This window comes from Neoarthrinium moseri (assembly GCF_022829205.1).
Source record: "Neoarthrinium moseri strain CBS 164.80 chromosome Unknown scaffold7_Wmoseri_CBS_16480, whole genome shotgun sequence".
NCBI classification, from domain to species: domain Eukaryota; kingdom Fungi; phylum Ascomycota; class Sordariomycetes; order Amphisphaeriales; family Apiosporaceae; genus Neoarthrinium; species Neoarthrinium moseri.
Genome location: NW_026055121.1, coordinates 364490 through 382670, shown reverse-complemented (window position 1 = coordinate 382670; position 18181 = coordinate 364490). Strand labels below are relative to the sequence as shown.

General features: G+C 52.8%; 7 protein-coding genes across 7 annotated transcripts; 3 read left to right on the top strand and 4 right to left on the bottom strand.

Annotated features, from left to right (window-relative positions):
- Positions 1-552: 552 nt before the first annotated feature.
- On the bottom strand, positions 553-1738 carry JN550_003060 (uncharacterized protein; the record flags this gene model as incomplete). The annotated part of the gene is made up of 2 exons (XM_049314422.1): positions 553-943; positions 999-1738. The coding sequence occupies 2 exons, from the start codon at positions 1736-1738 to the stop codon at positions 553-555; spliced, it is 1131 nt and encodes a 376-aa protein (XP_049174895.1).
- A 1038-nt stretch (positions 1739-2776) lies between these two features.
- Positions 2777-5103, bottom strand: JN550_003059 (uncharacterized protein; the record flags this gene model as incomplete). Its single annotated transcript, XM_049314421.1, has 4 exons — positions 2777-3979; positions 4032-4177; positions 4247-4892; positions 4972-5103. 4 exons carry the CDS (start codon positions 5101-5103, stop codon positions 2777-2779), a joined length of 2127 nt encoding a protein of 708 aa, XP_049174894.1.
- Positions 5104-6971: 1868 nt separating this feature from the next.
- On the top strand, positions 6972-8528 carry JN550_003058 (uncharacterized protein; the record flags this gene model as incomplete). Its single annotated transcript, XM_049314420.1, has 4 exons — positions 6972-7412; positions 7473-7577; positions 7639-7740; positions 7791-8528. The coding sequence occupies 4 exons, from the start codon at positions 6972-6974 to the stop codon at positions 8526-8528; spliced, it is 1386 nt and encodes a 461-aa protein (XP_049174893.1).
- Positions 8529-9517: 989 nt separating this feature from the next.
- On the bottom strand, positions 9518-10346 carry JN550_003057 (uncharacterized protein; the record flags this gene model as incomplete). Its single annotated transcript, XM_049314419.1, has 2 exons — positions 9518-9878; positions 9955-10346. The coding sequence occupies 2 exons, from the start codon at positions 10344-10346 to the stop codon at positions 9518-9520; spliced, it is 753 nt and encodes a 250-aa protein (XP_049174892.1).
- Positions 10347-10976: 630 nt separating this feature from the next.
- On the top strand, positions 10977-12809 carry JN550_003056 (uncharacterized protein; the record flags this gene model as incomplete). Its single annotated transcript, XM_049314418.1, has 1 exon — positions 10977-12809. One exon carries the CDS (start codon positions 10977-10979, stop codon positions 12807-12809), a length of 1833 nt encoding a protein of 610 aa, XP_049174891.1.
- Positions 12810-13721: 912 nt separating this feature from the next.
- Positions 13722-14582, bottom strand: JN550_003055 (uncharacterized protein; the record flags this gene model as incomplete). Its single annotated transcript, XM_049314416.1, has 1 exon — positions 13722-14582. One exon carries the CDS (start codon positions 14580-14582, stop codon positions 13722-13724), a length of 861 nt encoding a protein of 286 aa, XP_049174890.1.
- Positions 14583-16696: 2114 nt separating this feature from the next.
- Positions 16697-18082, top strand: JN550_003054 (uncharacterized protein; the record flags this gene model as incomplete). The annotated part of the gene is made up of 4 exons (XM_049314415.1): positions 16697-17112; positions 17217-17270; positions 17333-17452; positions 17563-18082. 4 exons carry the CDS (start codon positions 16697-16699, stop codon positions 18080-18082), a joined length of 1110 nt encoding a protein of 369 aa, XP_049174889.1.
- Positions 18083-18181: the final 99 nt, after the last annotated feature.

Genomic DNA, 18181 nt, shown 5'->3' with positions numbered 1-18181 from the left:
CTTTCACCTTGGTTGCAGAAAGGGACTGTGGTGGTTCAGACAGGCTGATCGCTACCGACGAGGTTGAAATAAGGCGGCAAGTTGAAAGTGGGGACCAGAAAAGACTTTGGCTTGGCGACTTGCCGGCTGTTCCTCGGCTGGCAGCTAACTTAGTCAGTGTCGTGCATAGCGTCCGCCTTATTCACCATCGACAGAGCACGACCGTAGGCCAACATGGCTAGATGGACATATACTGCTTGGATACATCTCAAGTCGTTGTTGATCATGTGTGCACAGCCGAATGTTATTAGGTTCTATTAAATGTTGAGTAAGCTGAGTATGTCTTTCTCTTGTTCTAGTGAGTCCTGAAGAGAACCCAGGACCAGGTTGATATCATCATGCCAAACGCCGCCAACCACCCATACCATGGCTTATTTGCGTTGCCATTTCTAGTCGTCTTTCGTGCTCGCGTGCTCCATACAGTGACGTCCCTACTCATATTTACAGTCGCAAAAAGTATTACAAAATCGTACGGGAGAAAGAATCTGCGGTCCACCGCCACCTGGCCGACGTTCACGCCGTCTTGACCACGGTCACCAGCTCGGTTCCGAATATGCGGTCCCAGAACTTGCTGGTCACGCCGAAACCCAGCTCGTAGTCCAGGAAGTGGTGCGCGAGATGGTACTTCTTCAGCTCCTTGTACCAGAGCGGGAGGTTCTGGTGGTGGAGGAAGTAGTGGGTCATGTCGTAGCAGATGTAGCCGAAGATGCCTCCGCAGAAGGCGGCCGTGCCCATGTGCCAGTTCCAGTAGAAGATGGCGTGGGCCAACTTCCAGAAAGGAGTGGCCAACACAATGAAGAGTGTCGGAGGCATCACAAGTCGATACTTGTCCATGGGCAGGTAGTGGTGGACGCCATGGAGCAGGAAGTGCAACGTAATGCCAACGCGGTTGTCGGGCAGGTAGCTGTGCCGCCAGTGTCAGTAAAGCCGGCTTTCAGAATAAGGGGTGATGAACCTACTAGTCAAGGTGGAAGAGGAAGCGATGAAGAATATACTCCAGCAGCGACCAGATGAACAGTCCAAGTCCAAAGAGCGCGGCAACCTGAGGCCATCCGCCGCTGACCCCCTCTCTGGAGATGTAGACTCCGTAGATAACTTGAGGCAACCACAGAGTCGGGATCACCCACCAGGGGGTCAAGCTGAGGGGCTCCAAGAAGTTTCCGAACAGCGGCGCGCTCTTGCCACCCTTATAATGCCGGGGTCGGTGAACCTGGTCCAGGTAGAACTCCTTGCTGAAACCCGAATTCCACACCTGCATGAGCATGGGCTTGTTCAGGTCGATGAACTTGTGCTTCTTGTAATCCGTGGAGTAGTCCGTCTCCTTGCTCAAGTCCTCCTCGCAGCTCATGCCGGTACGGGGGTGGACGACAGGGCTGACCTCCTCGTTGATCTGCTTGTCGGCGATCTTCTTCTGCACATCGTGGTTGGGAGCAATCTTGTCGTTGACGACGAAGCCGACCAGGGACTCCTCGAGGATCTCGTAGGCCGAGTCGGAGTGCGTGTGCGAGACCTCGTCCTTCAGAATGGCGTCGACGTCCTTGCCGGCGTACTCGAGGATCAGCTCCGGGCCGCCCGGGTGGCCCTCGAGGAAGTCGGTGACATCGTACACATTTTGGCCAATAGTGACATAGCAGGACTTTTCAGTGTTATGCGACTCGACTTCAACCCGCGTCAGGGTCGGGAGGGTCTGTGAAGGCATCTTGGCGATTGCTCGTTGCAAAGAAGTGTTGTTGCAGATGCGACGCTCAGGTTTGCAGGGGGGCCAAGCTGACAGTCCCGTACGACAGGCACCAGAGACCAGGGAATGATCTTTCAAACGCGACACCGCAGGCGCCACGAAGACACGCACACGGATGAACAGAGCGGGTTAAAGAATGTATGTCTGTCTGTCGTTTGGCGTTCGGTGGAACGAGACGAGATGGAGGGAGGCGGCCAATGTTTTTATTAGGTACCAGTTATCAGAGAATTTTAGGGGTTTAATTTGAGGGTGTCGGCGGCGATCGACACACAGTGGCGCTACCTATCGCATACCCATCACATACCCGATGGATACCCGCATACCCGCATGCTCAGTGGGCGGAGCTGACGATTGCCGTGGCGCGTTTAGTGGGCTGACAGTGGTGCAACGCGCTTCTGGTGGCCTGTCTAATAAAAGGGGGTTAGCTAAGAGCAGCTAACTTGGAGGCGAGCACCAGCTACCCAGAAACGGCGCCCGAGCCTTCCGGACAATATTACAAGTAGATCATGTAAACATTGGCCATGCAACATTTCCAGGTTTAGAGGGAGCGCATTGCTTTGATTAGCAGAAGGCAGAGGAAAGTGTGCCGCAGGAGCAGGATGGGCCTTTTGAGTCTCCATAAATGAGTACAATATTAGGCATTCATGGCTCCTGTCAGATTGACACAGCAATCTTACAAATCCTCCCCCAATGTTTCCCAGGCCGTTGGTGCAGTTGCACGAGAAGTATGCGTACCTATGTATACAATACCACATGAGATCAAAGTCACGAGTTTTCGCCACATGTAGACAGAGTCAAAGGGCAGGATATCAACAATCACGCTGTGTATACTATTGCTGTTCTCTATACAGGGTATCCTCGCAATCATGAGAAACCAAATCCATCGTTAACTCCCAGAATGCAGCCTGTCAATGCGGAGCGCCTGCGAAGGCGCAAAATGCTGAACCCCAATTGTCTCGTGCACGTCGTCTATAGTCGTCAAAATTCGTATGCACCTGCTCAAAGAAATACTTGCCAAACCTGATGTGCCACAACAACGCCCAGGAGCGCGTTTCCGTGCACACCGCACGTAATGTGACCCTCGCTGCTAGACCAGATCCGCCACATCAGTACCAAAGACGCCACCACCTGTATCATCCCCAGATGCGCGCAAAGATTCGGCCATGAAAGGCGAAGAACAGAGTACTTCTCTCCATCCTTGATTTGGGCATCGACGTGGAGGTCGAGCGTCAATCGCATCGAGATGAGGAGACAGGCGCCCATAGCACCCAGAGCGAGTGTTGGGCCATACGTTTCAGGTGTCCCAAGTGCCGTGACCCAGGTCCAAAGAGCTGCAAACAAGATGATCAGCTCGGCCATCCGGCCCTTCGTCCTGTTCGGGTCCTCCGCGGGAACGCCATTCGCCGCGAGTGCACTGCTGCCCGCATTTCTCCTTGTGGCCGCCGCGCGATCATCCGGGCTCGGACTGATACTGAAAGACCCCATCATATTGGAAAGCCCATCTGTAGGATCGTTCTTCGGCCCCGGAGCATAGAACTGCGGGTCTCTTAGTGTAAAGCTTGACTCGTTCCTAGGATTTGACCCAAGATCAAGTGTTCTCGCGGGCTTCTTGAAGAAGTTTTCCGGCGCTTCCTTGGGGCTCTCCCTGATGATGGGTTTCATCGGGGGATTTCGAAGCTTCTGTGCGGGATTGACAGGCGCGGGTGGCACTTTGTACCAGAATGCGCCTGGTTTGGGCTCTATTGGCAGGTCGTTGAATCGAGGATTGGGATTCTTAACCTTGTATGGGTTATGGGTGCTGAAGGCTCGATGTTGAGAACCAGAAGGGGACCAGTCCATTTCCTCCCCGTATTGCATCGACTGATCTTGCTGCTGCGGCGTTGTTGGGGTATCTGCAAGCCCCAGCGAGCCGATGCCCAGATCACGGCGGTATGGCTTTACGGGTACTATGGACGAAGAGCCCAGTGTGCTGCCTTGGCTGCCAAATGATGAAGCAGGGTTCGTGCTGGAGAATGACGTGCTTGGTTTGGGTGCATTTTCATTTGCCGAGAACGAGATCTCATCAAGTATGCCGCCGAGGTCGTTGGTAAACTCGCGGGGTCTAGGAGGTGGTGATACTTGGAAATTGGATCTCGTCGATGCATGGGAACCAAACAAAGGGGTATTATCCGTTCGTATCGACTTGCCGGCCACCCTATAAACCTGTGTTCCCATAAGCAAGTTGATCTACTGGCACACCATGGCGCATACTTACGTAAATTGTGAAACCGGCAATAAAAAGATGAGCACCCAGTTGATTCATGGCTGTTATGCCTTTTGCGTCCTTATACTGAGATATGAACAAACACACACATCTGATCAAAACAAAGCCAACTTGGTAGCTATACCACTGGCGGAGCCCTAGGATATGGTATATAAACCCTCGAACGGTTTGCTTGAATCGAGGATTCCACACAGAAGAAAGAAGACCTAGGTTGAATGCCCAAGACACGAAGCGGTCTTGGTGAGGGAATCTTGTCGAGACGAGCAGCGATGCTTTGCGCAAGTAAGCAATGGACCAATGTTCTTTGGGTGTGCCGCCCTCATGCTCCGCAAGCAGACAGCAGAGGACTGTGGCGTGCCAGACAAGCTGCAGGATCAAGGCCGCTTGCCATGTCCACCTCCCGGCGAGGTCAACATAGTCCAAGGCGCCTCGCTTCTTGACTTCGTGGCGATGAGCCTTGGTGCGGTCCATCATCCGCCGAAGGTAATCAGTCTTCGCCGTGTAGCTCGCTTTCTGTAGTTGTTGCTGGACTTTTGGTTCGCATTCAGCGCACACCTGCGGATATCGTGCCTCAAAGCCACGCTTGTATGGGCCAAATTTCTTGACTCGCACCGCATACTCGGGGTCGCGAGGATCATCTGGGAGCTCGTACTCCTTGAGAACTGAGGTCAAGATCTCCTGATTTCTCTGGCATTTTGCACAGAATATGGACCCGCTCGTGGTGGGGGATGCGACAGGTCTCGAGGTCGGAGACATCGAGCGCTGGCGTATTGTTCTCGGTATGAAGCGCGGTGCCGGACTGCCACCGTCTGATGTCAAGCTCGTGGCCGGGGGGTCCGCGATGCCTCCTTGCTGCAGGTAAATCGCCATCAGCACCGCGTAGGGTCATGCGCCGCCAGGGTTCCCCGACTCCCTGTATCGTCCAACTCACCTCATCTAGCCAATTTGTCGCATCGCAATACTTGCAGTCGAATGACGACTGGCCGTTGAATTGCAGGTCTGATCTGCGACCGCAGTAGTGGCACGCGAGGTTCTTCCGCCGCGATCGAAGCAATGGCGCCATCTTCTTGATCTCTTCAATCTCCAACGCCGGGTGATCAGAGGTTGGTGAATGATCTCATGGGTACCACTCCCCTGGATTTGTAGCGCAACGTTTTCCTCTGCGTTGCGACACCAGAAGGGGCGTGCTGATGTTGGTGTTGACTCGAAGCGCTCAGAAGCCGCCGGTGATGTCGCGCCGGGCCTAACTGTCGGACAGAGACGGGTACAGTAGGTGTAGGTGACGGGCCCTGGAAATAATTCCCAGGATCTCTTATCGATAGGTACCGGCTGCTTTATCGATGGCAGCCCAGGCACCGCTCCCGGTTACTTGCATAGCCACTCTGGCAGGCTGTTACTTGCATGAGGCTGACTACCCTGCCACTCGAGCCACTGAACAGTGAACACCCACACGCGTCGCGCTAGTCAATGAGGCGTCAATGCCTGCGACAAGGGTCCACCTGACAAGACAAGGTACACCTTTCTGGGCTCATGGGGACCACCATCACCATCACTCCGTGACCTCACTCGTGGGATTTCTTGAACCGGCTCAAGTCTTCGTTCTGCAACAGCACCGAAGGATTTCGAGCTGCAGAGAGCGTGGCTTCTATCTCACAAAACACACCAGGTTAGTTGTGAAATCTCCCCCCTGTCTCTCTGCGTTTGACATTCGTTTGTTTCCATTTGCCTGGTGGTTCATCCGTCAGAACTGATCATGTGATGTTGCATTGTCCTGCTCAGCACGAATTGACCTGGTGGACATCCAAGTGGGTGAAGATCCTTTCATGGGGCTTGGCTTCGATTCAGTTGTCAGGAGTTTGACACGCAAACGATGAATCCGGCCTCCTATATCGAACAGGACACACAGTCCGATTGGCGAACCCCTATATACACAGACCCACCTGATAACTGTTCGTTCCATCGAATATCAATGTGGTGCTCGACTATTCTCAGCCTGAGGTGTTGAAGCCTCAGGGCTGGATTTACAATGAACATCTCACTTACGAAAGGAGACCTAGAAAGGATATGACAAGTGTCTCGTCGTTACTTACACGTAAGAGTGATGTGTAAGACCTCATCTTAGAATGGGAAGCCACACCCAATGCAGTTTTACAATGAGCCACGTCCTTTTGGATAGTTTCCACCAGAAGGCTTGAGAATTGCCGTCTGCTTCGACTCTTTGTCCCACCATGGTTCTAGCTTATATGCATCAGGCTCTTCTGATAGAACTTCCGGAGCGGATGGCGTGTAACCCTTCAAAGCCTACAATCAACAAAGTCATCCGTTCTATGATTCCTTTGTCATTATGTCTGAGTGGAAACGAACGAGGGAACTGACTATGGACGCAGGACTCTGCAAAGCAACAACATGCTACTCAACACCCCTTGAAGGGGAGCGCTGTGGATCTCTCTGACTCCGAGGACGACAGTTAGGAATGCACACCGTGACTGGTACTGCACTGCTGTGGTTTTTGTCTTCGTTCGTCACGCCTTGGAGTTCTATATCGACGTGCTTCGCATAGAAGTTCGGCCAGACTGCTCAACGGCTGGCACGAACCTTTCTGTGCCTAGGTTCCTGGTAGTGCTACTCCCTACCCAGATGTGAGCGCGGTGCCAGTAACACAAAAGGTTCCCTGTTAATCGGGGAGTGCTTCGAATTCTCGGTCCTGAGCCACCCCCTGTGTTTCCGTTTCCAGGTAGCTTCGCTCCGTCTTGTCAACGTGGCCGAAGGTCAGCCAGGACTGATGCGACCCCTGCCACAAGCCATCAAAGAAAAGCCGTTCTCTGCCCTACCCCTCTGCTGGCCGTGGGGTGGTATAGGTCAAGGAGCAGGCGTGAAGTCGTATCCTTTCATTAATCACCCTGCATTGCAACGAGGAACCGTATTAGCAAGATGTCAGGCCAGCCTGCCGCTTTTGCCGAGCCTCCTTTGGCAGAGGCTTCGACTGTCGACAGTCGAAACCCAATATCCCCACGCCATCGTCGAGTTCACACAAGTTTAGAAACAGATTCTGCACACAATGATGCCGAGACCATCAACTTGACAAAATCACAACCACCGTCAGTTTCTGCCAAGTCAGCAACAACACACTCTGGTGACAAGATGGCTGAAATAAAGAACGTTTCGCACCCGTTCGACGTCCACGGCGTGATCGTCCCGGACATCATCCAGAGAGACCACTTCGGTCCCCTGCACTTCGGCCCCGTTCGCGGACCTTTCGTCTTTCTCCAACTGCTGGCTCAGGTCATGATGGGTGTCTGGCCAATGCTTGCATTCATCACCGTCCCCTTCATGGCCTTCGCCATGGCCCTGGTCTATGCCCAAGGTGTTACAGTAAGACTACTGTTTTTTCTTTTCTGTTCCATGGGTCCAAGTTGCTAAACTGTATGCCAGCTTCTTCTCGCCTATGCTCGTCTTCACGCAAGTATCCTCCGAGGCTATGCTCACCGCGTCTTTGGCCCGCTCCGCTTCTTGTTCGTCTTGGGTCTGTTTACCATGGTAAGCTGCTCACATGAAAACGAAGATCTTAGCCAAGGGTAGCTTTAACATTGTATTATAGATGGGCTCCGTCACTATGGCATGGTACCTAGTCTTCACCACATTCTACTGGCTGGGTTTGGCCAACTGCTGTACTGCAATCTACTGGATCTGTTGGCTCTGGGTAAGCTGTCTTTAACACATAAACTCTATCCATCTAATGTGGCCATGTAGATTCGACACAATGCGATCAAAATAGGCCGCCCTGAGTTCGATGACATAGTGGTAAGTTCCATTAAGGCAGCTCGTCTGGTTCGTGAGAAGCTGTCTTTCGATGCCGCCAGTCTCGTGCTCTTTGCTGGCTCCGGTGGCCACACTAGAGAGATGATCAACATCATGGAGTCGTACGCACCGTGGGACAAATCTACTTACCGCCTCTGGCTCATCAGCGAGGGTGACGCATATTCCAGGTCTGAGATCCAACGTTTCGAGGATAGACGTGCGGCCCTCAAGAGACGCCAGGGGGTGTTTCCTGGTCCATTCATCATCCACGAGATCGCGCGGGCCCGATACGTCCACCAGAGCTTCTTGACGTCCCCTTTCACCGCCCTCCTCTCGGCATTCGACGCTTACGGAGCCCTCACCAGAGGTCTTCCGTTCACTCTCCGCGAAAGTCCGCTCTACTTTCCCGAGGTCATCTGCCTCAACGGCCCCGGTTCTGCCCTCGTCCTCGCACTGGTCTCGCACATTCTCAAGCTAGTCGGCGTGATTCCTGTTGATCGATGCCGAGTCATCTACGTCGAGACCTTCACCCGCGTGCGCGCGTTGAGCATGACCGGCAAGATCATGTACCACCTCGGCCTTGCGGATGCCTTCATCGTGCAGCACACTGATCTGATCAAGAAGTACGGTCTCCACTGCGAGGTGCTCTTTACCGCGCGCCAGGCAGCGATCACGGCCACCGAAAACTAAGGGAATGTGAGAGGATGCGTTGGAACGTATTGAGACGTATTGGAACGCATCTCCACATGATGCCAGAGATGCATTTGAGGACCGCCACAGGCCTGTTCTCCACCAAGGCTAGAATAAGCCTACATATGTATACGGAATCTTACTGTAGGGACAGTTTATACATACTGACCATATGATCGTAATTCCCACCATAGACGTCCAACATTGCTGCCAGTGATGAGTTTCTCTCTATATTTGTTGTATATGTTGACCCAAGACCTAGTCTCATAAGTGTATCATCCTTTCAGATCTCTGCCCCTTGGTATTGACAGCAACTTCCCGCGGGCTTTCGCTTTATTTGCAGCAAAACCTACCCCACTAGCCGGCGACAGATTTTGCCGGTGCTTGGCTAGATATACTCCCACCATCTGAAGCCAGTTGATATCCAGACACATGTAATACATGGGACAGCTTTCCATCCAACCATCGTGACAATAGCTGAGAGTGACTTGTAATGGTGCGTGGCGTCTGTTGCCGTAGAGAAACGAGCCCTAACCGCGCGGGTTAAAAATGCCGTACACTTGGAGGCAGTTCAGTGGTGATCGATTTGGTCATGGCTCGTCCATCGCATTGGGTGTGTGCCTAGATATATCAAGCAAAGTTTTCCCAGCCATTTGCTGCGTCCAAGTTGCGGTTGGCATAGTCGAAGCGCCTTCAATTAACATTGCCGATAGTAACAAACCCATATAACAGTTTCATAGAATGAAGCGGAACCGACCGATTCATGTTTCTTCACCTCCCAGGTCATGATCATTGTTGGAGCGGGCGGTTTCTGTACCAGAGTTTGTGAACAAGCCATTCTTCAGATTTGCTGGCTCTACAACCCAGCCAGCGGCACCGTATGATGCGCTTGTGGGGTCTCTATATACTGTACATGTTTACATTTTGCACATGGGTATTATACATGTTGTAGATGATTTTGAACCCCCCTCAAAATGTTGGGCCAGACACTAAGCCGCCATCTCCTTGATAGTCTCGGTCAGCTGTTCCAAGTCCTCGTCTTGCGGGTCCGCCACGGCGTCGTCGACCGTGCCACTGTAGGCCTCCTGCTGCTCGCCGCGGATCTTGGTCATCTCGCTCAGGGCCCACTTCTTCCACCTCTCGTGCTCCAGGTCCTCGAGGTGCATGCCCACTTGCAGGTACGACTGGCCGAAGTAGGAGCCGACCATGCGGGCCTCCTCCACGGCCACCCTCCTCTCAATGTCTTCCTCCTGTCGCAGGCGGTAGAACTCCTTCCGGGTCAGGTCGTAGGCCTCCTCCTGGGTCATGCCAGGGATGTTGTGCATTCGCCACAGCTGGCGTTGGACGACACTACGAGCCATGTTAGTCAGTCACGGGGGCGCATTTGCCGGAGCATATCTTGGCGCAGGGTTGAACTGGCACTCACGACTCGCCGCTCAATGGTATTCCAGGTTGCTTAAGCCCCTTGCTCCAGTCGCAACGCTGGGCGTCCTTTCCGTCGGCCTCGATGATCATGCGCGGCCTGGCCAGCTCCCAGGGGTGGTCTTTGAAGAAGCGCTTGCGCAGGGCATCCTCCTCGAAGACGAGCTGCTGGGGCTGGAATAACCTGCTCGCCTTGCGGATCTTGGGGCTCCAGGTCTTGTGCTGGGGCGGCAGGGGCCGGGTGACGACCTCGGAGGGCGGTATGGACTCGACGACGTTGTACCAGACGGGCTTCTGGACCTTGATCCTCGGCTGCACGCGGTGATCCATCAGGGTCGTGACGGTCTGGTAAATCCGCGCCGGGCGCACCTGCCGCTGGGCGGGCCTGCGCACCATGGTGACGATTGGCCCTGGGACAGGGCTCAGCTGGTGGGCGTGGGAGCTTCGGTCGGGCGAGGCGAAGGGATCGTGGGAGAGCGCGCCGCACAGTCTCGCTTGTGGTGTGCCGCTGGCGCTGGAGCTGGAGCTGGAGCTGTCACTGCGTCGACAATGTTGCCCCGTACGTACTCGTAGAAATGGGACTGGCGGTTCTGCTCTGCTGCTGCCGCCGTGTCGGGCCTGGCGATAATCCGGCGCTTCAACTTTTTAGTGGATGCTACCCGTGGACATGCATAGTGCAGCACCTAAGTTACCTAACCTAAAGGCACCTGGGTAACTACCACAGTAAATAAGTTAGTGCAGATCTCACCTGAAGCTGGGGATCATCGGACGGACCGGCGGACCGGCAGCAACCGCCAGGCCGAAGACCAGGGGAATTTTGTCGACGCCAGTCCAATCTGCCGGGTCCCTGAGCTGTGGTAGGGGGGAAAAAAAGTTGCGACGCACTCTGAAGCTCAGCCGTCGTAGGGATACGATACCTTCAAGCCTTCCCATCCAAACCCACGCCCACCCCGTCATTCCCACTCTGCCAATGTCGCCGCGTCCCTGAAGAAGCTGTGATGACGGGACCACCATGCGGGACGGCTCATGAAAATCTCCGCTCGATTTGACGGGTCGATATACGGCGCGATACGATCCCAACGCCAAGTGTCGCGAGCTGTATTGGCCGCCGCCGCCGCCGCCACCACCGAATATGCCACAGTCAAGCTCCAATTCGGCCTCAAGCCGGCTGCATCAGCCCTCACCGGCGGCGCTGGCATCCGGGCGTCCCGCCCGAAGCCCGGGGCAGGCGCGCCACGCTTCCATGCACAGCTCTCCCGCTCGCCATACTCAACAATAGCCAGTCGGGGCGGTCGGCGGCCTCTATATCCCAGCTGCTTCGCCTCAGGTCCGCCATGCCAGCGCAACTGGAACCACACAAGCTCAGTTCCGGCCAAGCTTCCCAGCTTTTCCGGCCTGCCAGCCTCCCGGGGGAGGTCCCGCAAGCAACTGCTCCGCTTTGTCGACCACTATGACGGCGTGACCGTCGAGGAGCAGTTGGAGCTACTTCGGGATCCCTACATGCGACGATACGCTCGTCCCAATGTTCCAGAGCTCGTCGTATCCGACCAACCCCACCACATGGCTGCGCCGCTACCTGACGAAGTGCAGAGATCCACGCCTGAGGACCGGGCGATAGTTGCGAGACTACGCACCACTGTCTTCAGCAGACTTCTTCGTCCATACAGTGCTTATGATAACGACAATATATACGACCTCTACCGCGCACTGCCAGAGCCTCGAGTGACCTTCTTGTCTGCGAGCCTGAGGCATGCCTTTCTCGCGGTCCTGGGTGCCACCGAACGCAAGAATCCCAAGGCCATGCTGCGATACTTTGCTGTCGTCGCCGATATCAAGAAAGCGGGTCTCTCCTTGACATCCGTAGAATGGAATACGGCCATGTCATTCGCCAGCAGATACGTAGGCAAATCTTCCGAGGCTGAGGCCGAGGCCGCCTTGCACATTTGGCGCGAGATGGAACATGATGCCGGCATCCATGGCGATGAGGTCACCTTCAACATTCTCTTCGATGTGGCTTCCAAATCCGGCAAGTTTGCTCTAGCCGAGATGGTTTACCAGGAGATGATCACGCGCGGCTACCAGTTCAATCGATACCACCATGTCAGTCTCATCCACTACTTCGGCCTGAAGATGGATGCCAGCGGAGTCAGGGCGGCCTACAAGGAAATGGTCGATCACGGCGAAATCATTGACACGGTTGTCCTGAACTGTGTCATTTCCAGTTTCTTGAGATGTGGCGACGAAGCTGCCGCCGAGCACGTCTATTCGAAGATGAAAGACGTGGATGGGAGATCAAAGCTCATCCCTCACCGGAATTATACATTCAACAAGATGGTCAGCAAGGTGCTCATGATGTTCGCCCGCGTGGCTAAGACGCGCCCAGAAATGCGCCGGGTCCTCCAAAGCACTGGTATGGTTTCACCAGATCTGGTCACCTACCGCATTCTCCTAAATCACTATGGCGTACGTCTTGGTCAGATGGGCAAGGTCGCGCAGTTTCTCGACGAAATGAAGTGGTTCAGAGTCCCGGTACACGGCGCCATCTTCCTTGCACTTTTCAAGGGATTTGCACGTCATGGAGGCGGTGGGAACGCCTCGGATTGGTCCACCAACAGGCTCGAGAGCATATGGGAGGCGTTCCTCAGTGCATATGATGGCGGTGCCGACGGCTTATACATCAGCACGTGGATGGCCATGTGGATCTTGCGCGCCTTCGCCAAGTGCACCCGATCTAGGACCCGTGTCCTAGCTGTATACGACGATCTCAAGCAGAGGTGGGAGCCCGACAGCCACAACGACACTTTCATGTTGGATTTCTTACACAAGCTGCTCGTTAAGAATGGCTTGTCTGTAAAATAGTAGCCCCCTTGAGGGCTTAGAAGCATCGCACGGAGTCACGGATATGGGGAGATATAGAGTGTCGGTCAAAGGCACAAACCAGTAAATACGGCACGCAGGAAGCTTCGAAGGCTTGAGGATGATACCATTGCCACTTTGTATAGCATCAAATTATATATCGCGATTGATCGTTCAGCTGTCACGTCTGTCTTGCTGAGATCTGGTGGAAGCCTGAGCCATATACAAGCATGCCTCTCGGCCCCAAGCTTCGGGGCATTTTCATTGACGCTGTGCCGTCGACCACTGTTGGGTCCCCCAAAAAGACCGGTATTCTATAATCAAAACGACAAGCACGCCGAGCAACTCAATGTAACTCTTCGCAACCGGCCCGAGTCGAGCCGACTGTCCTAAGTGACGCAATTCAGGCGTCTACGAGTATTTCGGTCCAAATACGGTCCATGCCGGACCCCAAACGAAGCAAAAAGGTCAGACGGGGATTCGAACCCCGGTTACCGGAATGTGAATCGCAAAGATCAGAATCCGATGTGATAACCAACTACACTATCCAACCATTTCGACCAATCGCGGGTTTCGAGTGAGCCCTGATTGGATGTCGGGCTGAGAGTTTTGACGGTCTATATGCGCTAGGCCTGCGTGCGCCGAGAAAACTCCGTTTCATGTGTTTGGTGGGTAATGAGCCTTCGACAGTGTATGGCGGTGCGTATAACATCCCAGAGACTAAGTTGTCTAATTTTGAGTTGGTAATATCTTTAATTCAAAGAATTCCATGTTCATTTTGAAATATTTGACTGTGGAGTCACCGGTATTTGTCAACAATGCTGGGGTAATGTACAGGGCCTATACTATAGTAATAGGGATTACTGCTACTGGTGCCACCAACTCCTGCCTCCAATGACAAATTCAAACAACAAATTACATTCGCTCGGTCGACATCTCTACGGGTGACCTTCGTTGTTCGTGTGCGAGTTCTGCTACTGGTGTGTGAGGTGTAGAACTAGGCGGGTATGGACTTGTAGATAGGCCACTCTTGTCGTTCGATAGCCCGGTATATGCAGGCGCGCTTTCGAAGGCCTGTGCGCTCTGTCTCGTCTTATTCCTCCTTCTGAACAAGAGAAAGAGGATTGATGCTATGATTGCGACTCCAGCCAGAGAAGCCCCCACACCAATGCCAGCAGCTGCGCCGGACGAGAGTCCTGCCTGAGTAGTGCCCGACGAAGGCGGCTCGGCCGTTGGTGAGAAGACGGGAGGAGACGGTGACGCAGAGGAAACTGTACCAGTGCTCGTCGATGCAGTAGTAGAAGAGGTTGATGAGGCCGACGGGATGGTGATGTTGAAGTATGAAGAGGTGACACGGTTGTCTGAGTTGGAGTCACGTAGCCAGAAGAAGAAGACGCGCGAGTTGTCGAGGCGAAGTTGATACGTCTGTACCGTCCAGGGGAAACTTTGAGCGAGCCGCTCTCCCGAGGTCTCTGGAATGCCGCAAATGAGCACCTGCGGAGTTACATACACCGGCAAGGAGAGCCACTCACGTTTATAGATGGTCTGGTCTGCCAGTTCAGCGCTCGACTTAACCAGATTCTGTTGCCAGAGTTCGATAGTGTATTCAGCAAAGCTCGTGTTGAAGGCAACAAGTTGGCTGGATCCTAGGTCCCAAAGGGCGTTGTCAGCATACGGTCCTGGAGGCTGGCCCTGGCGGTATGCTGGAGATATAAACCCATTCTGGGCAACGACCTTGCTGATACTTGTGAACAAGATAGCATATGGAGCCAACATCTCCGCAAACCGAGGCTTTCTTCCTCTTGCCAACATGTGAGAGCCCGAAGATGAAGTCAATTCTGGGCTCTCGTAGGGAAGGGGGATTTCCTAGAGGCAGCGCACGAGGAGATTCAGCCGCAGAGAAGGACTTGCTGACAGGAATACAGGAGTGAGGGTGTCAGCACGATAATCTAAGATGGCCGTTGTGCAGAGCCACAACCTGCGCCGCAGCTGAGCATTATCACGCCCAGCACAAATATGGCCAGGAGCGCCAATTGTGAGAACTACCGTTTTGAACTTATTACAGTGCCTACCAGAATTCCATTCCATCATGCATTCCCAGGCTTATTCGATAACCTGGTTAGTTCTTTGCAAAATTAACTCCAGTAAGATGATCAAAGCTATACTCATTATCCATGATACATCATGATGTACCTTAGGCTCTCGATAACAGCGACATTGCCACAGATTCTTCTTATTACGCCTTGGATAGAGCGCACTGGGGACGCGGCTTCTGATTTGATTGCTGTTGTATTGGCATTCTATTACCATGCATGGTAAGCTGACCGGAGGCAGGGGATCAACGGTCATAGTATCCGTCAGATCATCCATCATTTCATCATCAAGGGGCCCAAAACTTTGATTCCAAATTGAGGAATTGATATCATGGACGATGAAATTTTGTCAAAATGCGCTGAAATGCATCTATGACGTGAGTGATTATTACATCCTGCACGATACGGCGCCCCTTGCAGTCACTCCATTGAGGGCCTGCGTACCAGATTGCCGGGTTAAATCCAAGGAAAGATTGGACGGGCTGTCTTGTATTCCTTGCCTGCCTAACAACGGGGAAAGATGAAGTTTCAGCATTTGGTACCTGACTGTCTCACTATGTTGAGGTCCAATAATCCATTTTGCGTGGATGAGCTTTTGCCCTCATTTCCCCTTTCCAGGCAAAATGCGATCTGTTGACGTTCCAAATGGGACATTGTTCACAGAGCTTTCAAAATCCCATCGTTGAAACCACACTTAGAATATTCAAAGTCAAGTAGGTTATATATAAATAGTCATGGTCTCTCTTGTGTACAAATTGGGTTAATGTTGTTCTAAGTCGGCTGCGTTGAACCCGCAGCCGACACGATGAAGTAGGTTTTTCGTGCTACTGTGGAAACCCAACGAGGGGCATTTTGTATACGCAACGCTCCCTTTCATGACCGTATCCGAAACCTCCTTGGTTGTGACGTTGTAAAAAGCAGACCTTTAGTGGTTATTTGAGTTTATGATTGCGAACCCAGGGAAGAAAATACTCGAGAGCCGTTCAGTTGATGGCCATAAGTTTTGATGGTCTTAAAGACGTGCTGACCGACATTCTGTCCCTCTTCTTCAATAGACAAACTTGGTTTAGTGAATGTCAGTGCGGGTATTTCTATCAATCTTGAGTCCGTTTACTTAAGACATGCTAGATGCACTATTCTCAAGTCAAAAGCTAGGACTCAAATCATGACTCCCGTTTCGAGAACTTGTGATCAACTTCAAGCGCTTCGGAGCTGTCGGTAATAGCGCGTAAAACGCATTGCAGTTGAACCGAAGCACGAATTGATCTCTGAATGCAGTCGACCGTAGGTGGGGAAAGTCGCCTCAGATCATCCCATCCACCGTGAAGTTACCTACACGTGCATCCAGCATTAAGCTGATAAGGAGACCGACCAAAAACAGCGAGTCGGGATATACCACTGAAGAGGAGCGTGAATTGCTTGTCTAAGCGCCAGGAAGATGACTAAATGCAGATATTTAACCGCCCGGGCGAGACATGTCATGATTGTTTGACTTCTTTCAACCAATAAGGGATGGGGGCGCTTGGTGTTGGTTCTGCGCGTACAAAACTTTCCACATCGGGCCGAGATGCCTAGATGGGACCAACCCGTGCCGCACAACTTTGTTGGAGCATTGATCCAACTCATTATCCTCATTCCCGATTACATCTGGACCTTTTGATCTTTTGCTAGGTCTTTAATGTTTACCGAGCCCATCACGCGACATTTTGATTTTAGAAGATGTATAAACAAATGAAATTCAAAAGCGACTCGAGGACTCACTCTTACTATGCTGGGATGGGCGACCTATATACACCTATGCGCCAAAAGCATCGCCAGGCCCTCTTCGGCATCATAGCCTTGATTGCCACGTTATGCGTTCTGTACTATTTTGAGTCTGACTCGGGACATGATTACATCAGCTCTCCACTCACCACACAATCCGGCACTCTGTATGGATCTGGGTTTAGAGGCCATTCCAATGCCGATTACAGCCGTGTCACCAACGCGACTCTTGGGTTCTCGAATGTGTTTGTGGTGGGACTGCCTGAGCGTAGCGACAAACGAGATGCCCTGGCACTAACTAGTGCCCTCACTGGTTTCCAGGTTGAATTTGTGGATGGCGTCAAGGGCGAGTCTGTCCCAGATAAGGCAGTGCCTTTCAAAGCCGACAGGCAGTCGTTATGGGAGAATAATCTGGGGAGTTGGAGGGGACATATGAACGCCGTACGAAGGTAAGTGTTTCGATGTCTATGCCTAAACAAAACGTTGTTCCTGATTAGTGTGGAGCTACCTCTATAAGTGTGTGAAATGAGAATGCTAATTCTAGATCTTCCAGGATTGTCGAGGAAAATCTAGAGTCAGCTCTCATCATGGAGGATGACATGGATTGGTATGAAATCAACGCTCTTATTCTGATTTGTTTGGCCTGAAGCGCTGACATTCTCCTGCTAGGGATGTGCGTTTGAGAGCTCAACTCGAGCAAGTCGCCATGGGCGTGCGCACTATTTTGCCGTCAGGCTCCAACTCACGCTCACCTTACGGGGATGATTGGGATCTTCTGTGGCTGGGACAGTGAGTATTTCTGAGTTCGTTCATCGACCAAAAGTCTTTCCACTGTCGCAATTGCACCGAGTTTGTTCTTGCTTTACTTACCTTAGAAGCTGACCTGACCGCCATCATAGTTGTGGCGAAATTTTCCCAGAGGCTCTTCCAGAGAATGAAGGGAAGCCACACCATCCAAAATACACTATCAAGAATGATATAACAGTGGCGCCTTTGAACAAGATAACCGGTCTTGTGGAGTTCAACAAGTATCCAGAGTTCACTCGATGGGTACATATAAGCGGAGCGCCTATTTGTACCTTTGCTTACGCCCTGTCGCAGAAGGGGGCCCGGAAGGTGCTCTTCGATCTGTCAGTCGACCACCTCCTCGGCGCCTACGACAATGCGCTGGCTGGGTTCTGCCGTGACGGGGCTTCCGGAAACCGGGACGGCTTGCAGGCGAAATGCGTCAGCGTCACGCCGCCAGTCTTCTTCCACCACAGGGCGAAGGGGCGGATAACGGGGGACAGCGATATTCAAAAGTCCGACAGCGGAGACGTTCGTGAGAAGGGGACGACCGAAAACATAGTGTGGAGTGCGAGGAATAATATCAAGAATATGCTGATGGGGTTGGATATGGAGAATCAGTTTGAGAGTTAGCCTATTTGTTATAGACCCTGTGTATTCCAAAAAGTCTCATAAGTCATTCATACATTGGTGGGCTGACCGCGGCCACTCCTCCTTTCCGCCAGCGTAGTC